This window comes from Haliotis rubra, unplaced genomic scaffold, assembly GCF_003918875.1.
Source record: "Haliotis rubra isolate DU_JTF1 unplaced genomic scaffold, ASM391887v1 Scf207, whole genome shotgun sequence".
Lineage (NCBI taxonomy): Eukaryota > Metazoa > Mollusca > Gastropoda > Lepetellida > Haliotidae > Haliotis > Haliotis rubra.
In genome coordinates, this window is record NW_025766081.1 from 1,408,818 (window position 1) to 1,422,056 (window position 13,239).

Sequence of the window (13,239 nt, forward strand, 5' to 3'; positions counted from 1 at the left end):
CCATTGATGACCTTGGCAATAACCTGCCCCGCACTAAAACGAACAAGGGAGCTCATTGGCTATAAATAAAATATGTCTCATTAGATCGCTTTCCTATAACGAACTGACTTAGTATCCTTTTATATAGTGCTAAGATCCTGTTAGTGACAGTACATACCTTGATGGCAGCTTTTAGCGTTACAAGCCCCTGTGGGTATTATTACATCTTGTATACGCTTCTGTGACATATAGTAAGCTAGCTGTATCCTATACAGTAACAGCAATATACATATATCATTCAGGCCAATGTGTCGTTAATCAAGATTTTATTCAATTAACAGATAGGTATTAGATCATAATGAATTACAAAAGCACAATCATGCAATGTCCCAAAATAAATATTAGAGCGGAATTAAAAGATAGGAAAATTAATGAAAGTATACTACATGAGAAAAACAAAACTATTATCCTGGTATAACGCATCCTCGATAATCTCCAGGGTATACGTTCCGATAAATCTCCACTAGTGAGATCTAACACTAGTGGAGATTTGCCCGAGCTTATCGGGGATGGGTATGACGACGACTTGACCAATGGAAGGAAAACAACGTTTATTTGTCAGCTTGTTACATAATGCCAGTCTCTGCAACACTCCAGTTCCTCGTACAAACGACGAAAAATCTTGTGATTGATATGACGAGCATCGATCTTTGCAATTGTGATACGATCAACCAAGTCTTGTGAGCCTGACGACTCAATCCCGTTAGTCTTACGACAAGCATGGACAGCACAAAACCAATTCTCATCCGGATTTTCACGGGTAGCAAAGCAATGAACATTTGTCAAAACGGTAGGGAAACATTCCATTAGAGTACACGCCCTTTCTAACAATAAACAGTAAATGGGGTAATACAAACAAATTTGGTATTCGTTGGATACAGATGCACAAAGATAAGTGGTGAAAATAGGGCTTAATCACGTAAACAATCTGACATCGTTCATCTCCGAAATCATTATCTTAATATTATTCAAACAGAAACAGTAAACGTCATGGTGATGAGCATCAGCAAGCAGCAGTCCCGCCGAACGTTTTGACACATGCGACATCAGCAGTGACAGACAGAGAGACAGATATTTATATTGTTGTCTCACATGTTTATACAACCAATCGCTCAGCGATTTATGGGAGACAGTTCTGCATAAAAACTAAAGACATACATAATATAAAAAATATAAAATATATATACATGTACACGTTATTTGTATAAAATATCACGTCGTGTATTAAGAATCTTATTGCAGGTCTTGGCACCAGTGTAGCACAACAGAAACGTTGGAGGTTTCAGTAAAGTGTTTAATTAGTACTACACTGCCCTCTTGTTAACAGTGACCACAAGGACGAGGCAGAGATTGACAGTGTGGGAGAGGCTACGGCCTGTTGCATATGTTGAGCAGGTGTGCCTGGAGCTCGTTCTAGTGTGATGCCCTGGCTGTTAGATCGACATTATTGGTCATCTCAGACTTATCTTCTGGATTGCTCTGATGGTCTTGCCCTGGACAGTGTTCGTCGCCTCTGTGCGCCTCTATTTTCCTATTAGCTCCTCTCTGCTGTTTCTCCAAATCATCTCCCTATTTATTAACTTCCACCTTAAACTTTTGACCGCATATGGATTCTTTACCATACGAATTGTTGCTTGTTATCGACTGATTTTACCGGTCATCCGGTCCGTAGGTAAGCGGTCAGTTTCTACAGCCGAGCAGCCGAGGCGAAGTTTGTACAACGAGGGAAGAAGTAAAGTCACACATAACGATATGTTAATTTGATCTGTCAACAGTGTGTTGTGTTAACTTCTTGACTCTTGTAAACCTCCAGTAGTGTGTGGAAATCAAGCCCGGCTGACCACCGAATAGTGTTACACAAGGAAATCCGACGACGAGGGCTGTGACATGGGCGAGTCTTGAGACGACCCCTCTAATGCTGTCATACTGCACTGTCCCCCCCCCATCCCCCATTGTGTCCCCTCGAATCCAACTTGTACACATAACAATATTAAACACAAGTTTATTGTACGAACTGTTCCGATAATTTGAGAAAAAAATAACAGACAGGTATTTTTAGGTACACAGAAGCGATAAAAGCCTTTCCAACTCCATACGAAATCTCTGCTACAAATTGAGTCGATTGAACAATTGTGACTATATCATGAGCATATATTTGTTTCAGCAGCATTACAGGTGTACGATATTGTTAGTAAACAAATCGAGTCTGGACCAGACAATCCAGTGATTGTCACCATGCGATAGGATGACAGAGCATGTGCAGCGAGACTTGTGACAAAGACAAAGAAAGACAGCCACATTTCTCCAGTGCTAAAGAAACTTCATTGGTTGAAGGTGGCAGACAGAATCACTTATAAAGTGCTCCTGTTAACCTTCAAAGCAAGGACAGGCCTAGCCCCTGTGTATCTCCAGGAACTCCTCCAGGAATACAAGCCAGCCAGGTCTCTTAGATCCATTGGACAAAGCATGCTGTGTGTTCCACATGCAAGGACCACCACCTATGGAGATCGATCCTTCGCCAGAGCAGCTCCACGACTCTGGAATGATCTGCCAATAAAACTGAGACTTATAAATAGCGTGGCAACTTTTAAAACCAATCTCAAGACTCACCTATTCTCAAAGACATACGCCTAGACCGAGTGGACCTTGCTGATACATGTGACATGCATCCTCTCAAAGCGCTTTTGAGCAGTTATACTGACTGGATTCTTGCGCTATATAAGTTCCTAGTTGATGATGATGATGATGATTTATGAATCACTATGAAATAGTGATGATACCAGGTGTTCGCGAAAAGGTGAGCGTATCCTGCCCCAGCGGCGGCACCCTTTATAAACCTACTCTAAGTCTAGTCAATGTACAGATACTGTAATGGCAGAGATGTCATTGTTTTAGGTCATTAGAGAATGTGGTCGACAGTGGCGCAGAATACAATTAGTGAAATGGGAAGCATTCAAGCAAGACCAAGTTAATTGTAATGGAACTTCAGTCTGGTATCCTTGCATTATCATAGAGCCATACATGCTAAAATGTAAAGTAACCCAACTTCAGAGTACTAATGAATTGGCCTGCTAGCACGTGGCTAGTAAAAATCAATTCGGGCCAGTAAATCTGCACAGTCACTGGCTAGTGAATTTTCATGGGGCCATTTTGTACATATATATTTCTTCTGGTGGTATTTTACCTTTATTGTAATCTTTTGCATAGTTTCTACACTTAGATTAGGGGCTAGTGAATTGTTTTGTGGGCTAGTAACTTACAGGCATTATGCTAGCTAGCCCGACTGGGTAACAAAAAACTGGAAACTATTTCGCACGCTGCAATCAGGCCGTACCATATGCTTTTCCAAAAGGGTATATGCATCCAGTACTAAATTACTTAAAGAAGTACCATATACAGTAATTATAGCTCATCTCCCGGTACATGGGACACTATTGGTTTTGATAGACCTGGATTGGTTCATATGTCCCGTCGTTGACTGTGTCTTGTGTCGGTTCATAAACCTTGTGACGTTGCCCATCACCTTCAAGAAATAGAGCAGGTCAGACGTTTTTCTTTAACTATATTTAATGATGATATTATTTCTGGAGAAGAGTAAACAAGTTTAAATGAAACCGCTTGCATAAATAATTACATCATTTATCTGTATAAATGTTGTTGAGTGCATTGTAGTCTAAAACACAATTGACGCACGCACACACGCACGCACGCATAAACACATGGATGCTGGAACAGCTGATACCTCTTATAAATTATAAACTAATATCAAGTAACCATTATTTCCGTTAAATGGTCAATGCAAGTCACACATAGCATGTATTATTTGACTATGTTTGTCTGAATCTTTCTTGTAGCTGTTGTGTATAATATGTTCTAACGAAGTCCCTAAATCGTACACTTACATGAATCTTACTCATAGACAGAACCATCAGAAACTTACCAAATTCGGACGTGGTCATAGACGCTGCGTTCCTGTAACAAACACAATGTGAGGTGAGATGAAATAACGTTAACGATTAGAATTATTGGTCTGCTATATTAATATTCCGTCATATGTGTGTTTGAATGACGTGTGTGTGTATGTGTACGCCTGCGTGTGCGTGTCTCTGTGTGTGTGAATGTGAATTTTTTTTTGTGCTAGCCCTGTTAGATGCTGTGCTGCAGTTAACCCTCGTGGACACATTATGTTCGGAGCCAGCCAGCTCTTGTATTCCCTTAATGCAGAGGCAGGTATACAAGTACCACCTTTTGACGTCATTCTGTGAGACGAGGACAGGCATCGAACCACCAACCCTCAGCTCCCCGGACAGATGCTGTATCCACTAGACTGCTCTATCCACTAGACTGCTCTATCCAGGCGACTAGACTCTCTATCCACTAGACTGCTCTATTAACTAGGTGGCGTCCTTAATAACTATACTCTCCCAAAAAAGAAGCACATGGTTATATTGATAATGAAATTTCAAATATTTTTCTCATTTAGAGTTTGGTTGATATAATTCCGCCAATATTATGCCGGTGTGTGTACATGGAAACTTTGAAGAACATTAACGTTCCAAAGTGTCAACTTGCATGAAAAATGTCATGGAGAAAAAGTGGTTGGCAATATGCAGTTCTGAGGAATCGTAAGCAGGAACATTGCCTCTATAATGCCGTTTTGGTTTTAGACGCCGTTTAAGCTAAATGAAAGAATATCGCGACTCACTACTGGAAATCGCAACGTTGCCACTGGACGTCTGGAGGCTGGGGGTCTCAATCTTCCGTTGTACGTCAATTCAATGTTCACCAGAGTACCATCAGTCGTTTATGGAACCGATATCAACAAACCAATTCAACGCAAGTTCGGACTCGAAGTGGGAGACCTCGTATTACCTGTGCAGCCCAGGATAGGTACATCCGGGAACTTCATTGAGGCAACCGAACTGTCACAGCAACTGCAACTGCAAGTGCAGTGCCTGGTTTGAGGAGAGTGTCGGCTCAAACCATTTCGTAATCGTTTACGAGAAGCTGGACTTACTATGGCCCTCTTCTGCGACGACTACATCGACGTCGACGGGTCCAGTAGAGCAATAATGTCCCGATTCTAGAATCTACAAAAGTGGCCTTGTGTATGGTTAAGTGACGACGCCGAAATTAACGTTTTGCCCAGAATCGTGTCCCCCAGGCTGTCCGATATGGTGGTGGAGTTTCATGATGTGGGGAGCCATATCCTACACGCAGAACTTTGTGCCCCTTCAGGACAATTTAACTGCCATTCGGCACAGAATTGAAATCTTAAGGATTCACATGGTTCCGATCATTGACCGCCAGAGGGAGATGTTCCAGCAGGATAATGCCAGGCCTGACACAGAACTAGCCATTATTCAGTATCTTCAGAACATTCAAGTGCTTTCATGACCTTCAAAACTGACCGAACTCAACACCATCGAACATTTGTGTTAAGACCTCGGCTGACGCGTACGCGCCCCAGATGTAAGATCAACTGTTGCAGGCATTGCAAGATGAATGGGCCAGAATTCCACAAGGTCGAATTCAAAGACTTATTCAGTCCATGTTGAGACGGTGCAGATGAGTTTTGGGGGTACATGGTGGACACACCACATACAATGCCCACGTGGGAACAGACTTTTCATAGGCTATAAATGTTGACAAACATTTCATCTTTTATGCTGTGAAATTAGGCTGTAACTGATCCTGTATTCCATGAGTCAATGCGTGAAAATATACCTATGCGGGGTTTTTTCTGGGAGAGTATATATAAGTTATGGAGGGTTGTCATTGCAGATTATACAGAATGTTGTCATGTTAACATTAATATTAATTGACTGTAAATAGAAAGTACTTACACTTGAGGTACCGCTACCTTCCTCGTTACATCTACGAATGTAAAGAAGAGGATTACCACGCGATTTATGTGTGCTTACATTTATTTATTTTTATAATTGGATATTTATATAGCGCACATATCCACGCACTAGTGCATGCTCAAGGCGCTGGTAGTATTTCCCTCGATCATTGGATGTCAATCTCAACGGCACATCTTATTATCAACCTCAACTCCCTGGGGATCATACAACTCTTGCAGCCACTAGGCGCACAGAGTTATTGCGGCTTTCCCATCCGTACGAGGTACACATTCACAGCTGGGTGGACTGGGACACATAGTCACAGTATTTTGTCCAAGATTACTGCACGTTGCTGTACCCGCAACTGGGTGTTTGCACGTATTTATGTGGCCACCATCTGGTCATATACCAACGGATTCGTGGGTTCTTTTAAGTGCACAGGGTTGTGTACTGTACACTAGCGGTTGTGACAACACTGAAACAATCTGCACACAAAGTTGACTCCAAGGTTTTACACCCGGTCACAGGTGGGCTCGATCCCGGCACCTAATGCTCGCTGGATCACTAGCCTGGCGCTTTAGCCAGCTCGCCCACCATGCCCCCATAAGCTTACATGTATCCGAAACATAACATAGATTATGGTGAAGCTGTTTCTTGTCGGAATATTCGTGTACGGATAGTTTGAAGAACGTTCAGTACAATAATTCCCGTACTATTTGTCAGAACAGTTACATACAAAAATACTTTCTCGTCTCATACTTTTTCTTTTGAATTATTTTGGAAATAGTCTTGGAATCATCTTTATTTTGCATCAAGTGCAAGACGTTAGTACCAGAGAATGCTAAATTCTGTCGAATCAGATTTCACAGTCCGAAAAGGGCATCGTATACGTGAAATTCATAGCAATACTCCTTCTGGGTGCGATTTGTACACAACTGAGTCTTGCCCAGACAATCCAGTGATCACTGTCGCGACTACTTCTCCACGTTGTTGTGGTACAATGTCAGAAAAGTCATCAAATATACCCGATGTTCCATAGTTTTATTGTAGTTCTATGTCGCCAATCATAGAAGATTCCAACCTACCCTTTTGTGCGTTGCGTCTTTTCCAGTGAATGATGTACGCAGCTGTTGCTCCCATGGCTACCAATGATACCAGACATAGCGTTATCCCAACTTCTAGTCCAGCTCCGAAACATTGTCCTGAAGCTAGAACCATTGTCAGTCATTGTCATGAAGCTCGAACCATTGTCAAACATTACCCTGAAGCTAGAACCATTGCAAAATATTCCATTGAAGCTTGAACCATTGTCTTACATTCCTCTGAAGCTACAACCATTGTCAAATATTGCCCTGAAGCTTGAACCATTGTCTTACATTCCTCTGAAGCTAGAACCATTGTCAAACATCCACTGAAGCTAGCATCAAAGTTCAACGATGACAAACACACCATGTACATTGCAATGCCAGTTACTTTGAATGATTGATAAATAAAGATTTTTTAATTACAACAATACATAAAACTAAATATTTTGTAATTTTTTATCATATTTACTGCTCAAATATAAAAGCTAGCAATATCATTTCGTAAAGCATATTGAGCTTCTTTCTTGTCACAAAAAGTAAGAATGTATTCATAATAAAGAATAATTACAAAAATATTCACGGAAAGGAGAACTTTCATTCAATCCGAACACATTTTAAGATGTTCGATAATGGTTTCTAATAGTGTTAATACGTTAATAAAGTGTTGAATCACCTGAAAGGACAGACTCCTGATTTGTGGTGCAATGTACAAAGAGGACTTGGGTTCCAGATATCAGCATCTTATTTCTATAGACTGCAGCACACTGGATGCCGACGAGATGATGGCCACAGGTAACAGTGAATGTGATCTTACTGACGTCTGCAACCATGTCATCGTCATCACGGACCAACGACGTCACGTTCCCCTTCAGCGTCTGATTTCCTGGACGCCATGTGATGCTGGACGATGGTTTGGTCGGATTGGTCTTACACACGAGCGTGAGGGTTTCATTATCGGTCAGGGCCAGAGGATTGCTCGTCGAGTTCTCGATATGAATTTCCAATAAGGGCACTGTTGGTCAACATAGGAAATGGTATGAATGGACAAATAAAACTATTAATCACCCGTCTGTTTACACGTCATATGTAAGCTTTTTTATCATGGAGCATGTGACATTCTTCCTCCACGAACCCGTGAAAATCCTGGTTAGAATTGATCTTCAGTAACCCATGCTTGTCGTAAGAGGCAACTAACGGAATCGGGTGGTCAGGCTCGCTGACTTGGTTGACACATGCCATCGTATCCCAGATCCATTGTATCCCTTAGATCGATGCTCATGCTGTTGATCACTGGATTGTCTGGACCAGACTCGATTATTTACATACCGCCGTTATATAGCTGGAATATTGCCGAGTGCGGCGTAAAACTAAACTCACACACTCACTCCACGAAATGTGGATTCTGACAGTGAAACTCCACAGAAAATAGCATACTTAGTGTAAATGTCATGAAACAAGTAACATCTAAAAATATTCTTGGTTAGTGAGTGAGTGAGTAATGGTTTTACGGCAATATCACGGCTGTGGACACCAGAAATGGGTTTCACACACTGTATCCGTGTGGGGAATCGAACCCGTGTCTTCAGCGTGACGAGCGGACGCTTTAACCTTGAGGCTACCCCACCGCCTCATTTTCGTTGTTGGAATAGGAAGGGTAAATAGTATTAATGCTAAAAATATATATCAAAATGATGTATTATTAAAAGGAATAAAATATCTGTTTTCATATATCGTTAAAATATATACATGTAAAGAATATCCTGAAAATCAGCTTAATTCAAGTGATTGTAATAACACTAATACTATTAATCAAATATCACTGTGCTTTTTTGGCATGTAGTGATAGTAAGTAGGATGGAGGAAAATTATGATCATACATTCTGGTAATAATGAACCCAGGACCACCACAGATTCAATGAAGTACGGTAATCACTTCTTCGAGAATCCATTGAACCAGGAAGCATACATAGTTACATATCATGATTAAATATACTTCCTCCTTCTGGTCACAATGTGTTATGTTTGGATGTTGCGGCCCAGGGCCCTCCAACTTGAAGGGAGAATAGATGTTTTATGTTTCGGCGTGTTGGTCGACACGGCAGTCATCCTCATCACCGCGACCAGTATTAAGTTAACAGAAAGCCTGAAGAGATGCGATCCGTGAAGATCCGGGTTAGAATGAATCTTTAGTAACCCGTGCTTGTCATAAGAGGCGACTAACGGGGTCAGGTGGTCATGCTCACTGACTTTGTTGACACATGTATCCAGATTGCGATGGTCGATGTTCATGCTGTTGATCACTGAATCGTCTGCACCAGACTCGATTAATTACAGACCGCAGCCATGCAGCTGGAATATTGCTGAGTGCCGCGTAAAACAACAACAACAACAACAACAACAACCTGAAGTGCTGCTGGTCATAAGCGGTTACCCATTTCGTGTACACACGAGGAAGGGTAGAGAGCTGACAAACCGCTGAACTGCAGAAGGATCAAAGGGGCGCAACTCCACACGACATATTGAGGCGGCTGATAAGAGCCCCTACTATTGAAACACATAACGTCTGTGGCGATCTGTCAATGACTGCAAGATTAATCCATACTCACCCTCTACATCCAGTGAGATGGTGTTGCTTCTCCAACCGTTGTCTTGACATGTCCAGTTGGAACCTTGATATGAGTAATAATCCTCATTTTTAATTGTCAGAACGTGTTCACACGTAAAATTATCATAATTGTATTTTTGCCTTTCGTATTTTGAAGACAGCAAGCATGTATCATTTACATAAAATGTTCCGTTGGTTGTTTCCACTTTCCATGTTATTTTCTTTTTTTGAACGAGGTCTCCAGAATTCTAAAACTGTACAGGAGAACGTGAAGTTGTGTCCCACTACTGCAGACCGGGCAGACCCTCTCAGGTTCAGACCTTGACATTGTAGAAAGAATTAGAGATTAAGACACATGACATGGAACAGCATTCTTTGTCAGCTGCAGATGAATAACATATCGCTCCTTTATGTGGATATTGATGGATACATTCCTCGAACAAGGTAATGGCCTTACATTGTTGCTATAACTTTAGTCTATTTTAATTTTAATATTTGCATTTCGTTTTTATTCATTTCATTTTGTTGTAGCATTCAACAGAAATGTTTTCGCCGTGAAGTGTAATGAGACAGACAACATACACTAGGTCGCACTTTGGGCGTGTGTGTGAAATATGATTCACGCAGGTAATCTATAAAATGTCTAGATATTACAGTCATGTTATAAATTCGCTATAAGTATAAGCGGACCATGTGCTTTTTTATTAATTTTCAAAGTGCATACAAATATGATAATAAATAATTAGGATTATAAGACAAAATATAAAGACGAACATTGACTTCGTTATTTTTCAGTCCTAACATTTTTACCACTGGCAGATGGTTAAACTTCAAAATGTTTTCTTTTATAACCATAATAATGAAGACGGAAATATTATCGAGTAACAAAATTTCATCCTTGTTAATCAATCTATACTTATACAATCAATTGTGCATGCGGGTGGCGCAGCAGAGGTAACGAACCAGTCAAGAATTCTGGGATATTATCCGGGTACTCACAGGAGAAAAACAATAACAGAGCAACAACCAGTACGCGGAAATTGCTCTGGATCAGTGCCCCTTTAAGGTCCTGCTCAACTTTCAACCACGTGAGATGAAATGAAGTTTATGGTCATATTTAAGATATTGAACTAATTCAGAGACAAACAGTCCTTGTTTTCAAGAGGCAGGGTAACAAGTTAATAACAAATATATATATTAACGTCAATTGGTATGACGCAACGGGTGTCGAACCATGGAGCTTTTGCTCTGCGAGCAGATACTATATCCTGTACACATTGAATAACAGAAATAATGATTAATATTAATGAAGACTTGGCACATAATCTGAACTAACGCCACTTCTTTCCTGATGAAGTCAAAACATTGATTACACAACAGTATCGTTTCCTGCTGACTGGGTTCCGTCCTATTGCGCAACTTAGTACAATAACCAGTCCAAAAGTTTGAGACCAATTCATTCAACTGGATATATAATTATCAATCAGTATAATTTATTACATCTTATCACTTGTATATTGCAACACAACGCTCCTTCTAATCGAGCAGCGTGCACTGTCGCATTCGTAACTACTCGTGTCATTCCGGCAATCTTCTTGTAGGTCACGGAAAGAGGCGAGTAGTTACGAATGGCTCTGTAGCATGCTCTGACAAACGGAAATCTGGAAATCGTGTAAATCTCAAAACGAAGGCTCGGCCGCTTGGAAAGTTTGGCGGTCTGGTACGGACTTGATATAATATCAATCACATTGTACGTTTCAAAAATACACTGAATAAGCGCAAACAACACATAGCAGGGGTAACCGGTGAGCCATCGGCTGAAAAATAGGTCATTGTCTGAATTTGTTTAATAAGACTTATGTTTCGGTTTGAAGCGTATATGTTTACCACCTTTACAATCCATCTCACAATACTGACTCTTTGAACACTCCACCATGGGATTAATGACAATTTCAAATGAGTGTGGAAAGTGTATGTTACTTTCATAAACATGACATTATAGACGCCTGCGATGTTTTTCAAACATATGAAGCTTACGTTTTGAATAAAGATTGTTGCCATCGTTAACGTAACCTTCGCCTCTAGCCGGCAGAACCAGTTGAGTAATCAGCAGTGCCGTAATTGTCAAAGCTTGGAGAGCCATCTGGCGATCTATCCTGAAACCAGCATCATCAAAATGCAGTTACTGATGAAATATATCAAATATGAGTGAGTGAATGAGATAGGGCGGAGTGAGTGAGAGTAGTAGGTAAGTGCGTTAGAGCGTGAGTGAGTGAGTGAGTGAGTTTAGTTTTACGCCACACTCAGCAATATTCCAGCTATATGGCGGCAGTCTGTAAATAATCGAGTCTGGACCAGACAATCCAGTGATCAACAGCATGAGCATCGTACTGCGCAATTGGGAACCGATGACATGTGTCAACCAAGTCAGCGAGCCTGACCATCCGATCCCGTTAGTCGTCTGGTAGGTAGGTGAGTGAGTGTGGTAGGTGAGTGAATGAATCAGTGAGTGAGAGGTAGGTGTGTAAGTGAGTGAGGTTAAACACAGCTCAGTTCAGTGTTAGCACGGTAAGTGTGATGAAGGCAAGCGGGGATGTAGAACGGCGACGCTTACATCCTGGATTGTCAGAAGTTGAAAATAATTATACTCGAATGTTGTTTATCGATGTGCGCGCCATTAAACAGTAAATGAACAAAGCAATCTGACCATAGCAAGACTATAGTTTGTTCTATACGTCTATGGGTACATAACGACATGATATTCAGGCAGGTTTTCTACCTTGTCCTTAATGCGGGTTCCCATACAGAATACATTTTCTAAACACTACATATAAATAACGAGTAAACCTTCACAAGTCATTGCGGAGCCGTGAAGATTCGGGTTAGAATTAATCTTCAGTAACCCCATGCTTGTCGCAAGAGGCCACTAACGGATCGGGTCGTGGGTGGTGGTGGGTGTGGTGTCGCTGACTTGGTTGGCACATGTCACCGAATCCCAATTGCGTAGATCGATGCTCGTGTTGTTGATCACTTGATTGTCTGGTTGTCTTGGTCCAGACTCGATTATTTACAGACCGCCGCCATATAGCTGGAATATTGCTGTGTGCGGCGTAAAACTAAATTCACTCAAGTCATTACGACTATTGTCAGAAAGGGCATGTTTCCCAGATTGGCCAAAAACATATACAGATACTCACTGTGAAACGAAAATTCACCGTTTTGACTGGATGTGTTCCCATGAGACGCGAGTAGATAGACAGACGCTCAAAGCCTATTTTGATAAAAGATAGAATATTAGGCGGATGTATAGAATGCATGACTAGTCTGGAGGAGGAAAACACGGTGGTCAGGTTCAAATATAGCATGCATCGTGAGCGTCCTGTTGAAAGATAGGACTTGTAAGAGATGCGGAAAAATTTAAAATAGGATGGTACAAGATATTACCTCATGCAACCGCTAGTAGGCAACTGGCGCGTATGATTGAATTAACTATGAAATCAGTGGCTAATCACGATCATGTAAGTAGGACATTTTGAGAAGCGGGTCTCTTTATACACATAAACATAGTCCTCCCGTTTATGTATCTCAACCATTTGCTGATCACATTTTAATAAATATCTTTAATACAATCTCTATTTGTTATACACTATATTTCCCAGACATA

At 41.1% G+C, this 13,239-nt stretch overlaps 1 protein-coding gene across 1 annotated transcript; it reads right to left on the bottom strand.

The window, feature by feature from the left end:
• Positions 1 to 288: 288 nt before the first annotated feature.
• Positions 289 to 12,855, bottom strand: LOC124276225. Its single transcript, XM_046711892.1, has 9 exons — positions 12,773 to 12,855; positions 11,613 to 11,731; positions 9,577 to 9,895; positions 7,644 to 7,982; positions 6,971 to 7,093; positions 5,886 to 5,916; positions 3,980 to 4,011; positions 3,489 to 3,562; positions 289 to 2,586 (listed from the first exon to the last, which is right to left on the bottom strand). Exons 4-9 carry the CDS (start codon positions 7,798 to 7,800, stop codon positions 2,431 to 2,433), a joined length of 573 nt encoding a protein of 190 aa, XP_046567848.1. The 5' UTR covers positions 7,801 to 7,982; positions 9,577 to 9,895; positions 11,613 to 11,731; positions 12,773 to 12,855; the 3' UTR covers positions 289 to 2,430.
• Between the last annotated feature and the right edge of the window lie 384 nt (positions 12,856 to 13,239).